Below are 2208 nucleotides of genomic sequence, written 5' to 3' on the forward strand. Positions count from 1 at the left end.
ACTTATCTGGACAACTCTCAGACTCCAAACTAGCCGACACATAATTAGCAACCTAAAAACAGACATATAAAAGCCGCTTCGCTCCGCCTTCACATGAGTACTACATCTATAACATCCTTTACCACCCATGCAGTGCCCCCTGGCACACCAGCAGCCCCCACAGACGCCAAAGCATCAGCAGCCTGCCCAGCACAAAGCCTCAATAAGGACGCGCTCTGGACCAGGCCTTGCAGGTCGTCCCCGCTTGGGTGTTGCCGACCACCCGGCATAGCTGTGTGAGGCGGAGCGCAGGTAGCAGCTAGTAATGCTACCAGTCTCGGCGATGAAAACTCCGAGGATTCAACTCGGTTGCATATGAGAGGGAGAATTCTCCGTCGAGCAGCATAGCTGAACTTCCAGTGCGAGCAGGTAGTAGTCGCGATCTCCTCCAAGTGACCCGAGTTCAAATCCGGGGCCTCGCACATTTTCTTCGCCATTTTAGCAGCGCAGCTAACATCATCCACAGCAGGCGTTGAGAAGACGCTGATCATCAGCAAGGCGGACCCAGCGTCCAACCTAGCACTCGGCAACGTGTGACTGACTTGGTCCAAAATCAGGCGGAGCGAAGCAGGTAACTTCGGTGAAACTGTCGAGGTACTAGCAGGAGGTGCTATTTGGACCACCAAACTGTACAAGCAACGACATAGTGTTGTTATCTCTATATCTTCCAGATTAGCCAGCAGACACCTCGAAAGACCGCTACGCCACGAATTCCCAAGCGGCCCTCCAGGAGAGGTCAACCCGGCAGTGAGGGACGCAGTAGACGTCGGTGTATGTAATAAACTAGCAGAAGCTGTTGGGCTCACAGGTGCCGATGATACAGGAGTGCCTGAACATATATTCATACCACTCCTCGGGAACATCAGTATCCAAAAGAGGATAGGAACCAACCTACTCCACTACCTGGTCGTTGGGGAGTTGGTCCGAGCGGAGTAACGGACGGGTTCGCTTGCGCTATCGCTCCTTCCAAGCTAGCGAAGCTTCCTGCTATGGTCGATATCAACCTAACACGAGTAACTTCAACATGGCATGGAGAATTCCTATCTCACTCTGGCCGTAGGAGTGGTCCCAATGTGTTGATTTGTGCAACAACTACAACTGCAATTTCTGATAGCAACTTGGGATTCGCCACCAATGTAGACCTGTAGTTAACACTAAACGCCCCGATACACTTTTTCATCCATGAAGAACTACTTATTCCTTTCAGCGATGACCATCAGCGCTGCCAGCCCGGGACCGTCAAAGTCCGGCACACGCGAGATCGATGCTTGTAATAGCTTTTCTGCCGCTTCTGTCGAGAGGACTGAAGTCTCTTCATTTTCAAGCAATTGACGTAATAGTGTTACTACATCACCTAAAAGCCACTGAGGTCCATTGCATATACAGAGGAGTCCTCGATAGTACCAGCCCCGAGTTGAGTGAGCTCGGCGAAAGCTTGTGAAATAGAGAATTCCGGATGCGTAGGTGGCGATATTAGTGATAGTGATGGATCCCAACAGGCGTCGATGGCAGTAGATATGGAAGAGGTGGAAGCCGGTGAGAGTTCGGTATTGATCAGTGATTCTGAGAAGTTGATGATGATCATGATACGCAGCGGGGTTGGAGAATTCACTCGAGATGAAAATCGCAACAGCAACGAGAGGAGCGGTGCATGGAAGAACGATGAACGCGAGAATCGGTTATTCAAGTTGCTACTACATTGGAGTTTCACCACCCTAGTGATATGAAAAACACTAGTACAAAATATATTTTCACGACTACTGCATATCACCGCGAATATCGCGTTTTTCACCGAGTTTTACGCCGCCACTTCACGTAAAACGGGTCGTGAAACTCTAGTCAGCTATGATAACACCAAATTACACACTAACACAGTGAAATCATCCAGTAAAATTGCATGAGCATAAACTCCATCGACAACTCCCTTCACCTCAGGTCAGCTTACCCAGGTCTTGTCCTTTAGTAGGAGAGGTGGTCTTCCGCCGTTTCCCCTTGCTATCAATAGGTTCATCTAAATCCACGTACTGAACCGAATCAACAGACACTTCCAATAGGCTGGCGACTGAGAAAAAAGGAGAGTACTCTACACGCTGTTACATATCAATCGTACCTTGGCTCAACTCAGCTTCCAAATCGGCTATCTGTTGTTCGATATCGGGAATAGAAACC

At 49.3% G+C, this 2208-nt stretch overlaps 1 protein-coding gene across 1 annotated transcript; it reads right to left on the bottom strand.

The window, feature by feature from the left end:
• Positions 1-89: 89 nt before the first annotated feature.
• On the bottom strand, positions 90-476 carry Pmar_PMAR022830 (hypothetical protein; the record flags this gene model as incomplete). Its single annotated transcript, XM_002788266.1, has 1 exon — positions 90-476. The coding sequence occupies one exon, from the start codon at positions 474-476 to the stop codon at positions 90-92; it is 387 nt and encodes a 128-aa protein (XP_002788312.1).
• Between the last annotated feature and the right edge of the window lie 1732 nt (positions 477-2208).

Source organism: Perkinsus marinus, assembly GCF_000006405.1.
Source record: "Perkinsus marinus ATCC 50983 genomic scaffold scf_1104296928572, whole genome shotgun sequence".
Classification (NCBI taxonomy): Eukaryota; Perkinsozoa; order Perkinsida; family Perkinsidae; genus Perkinsus; species Perkinsus marinus.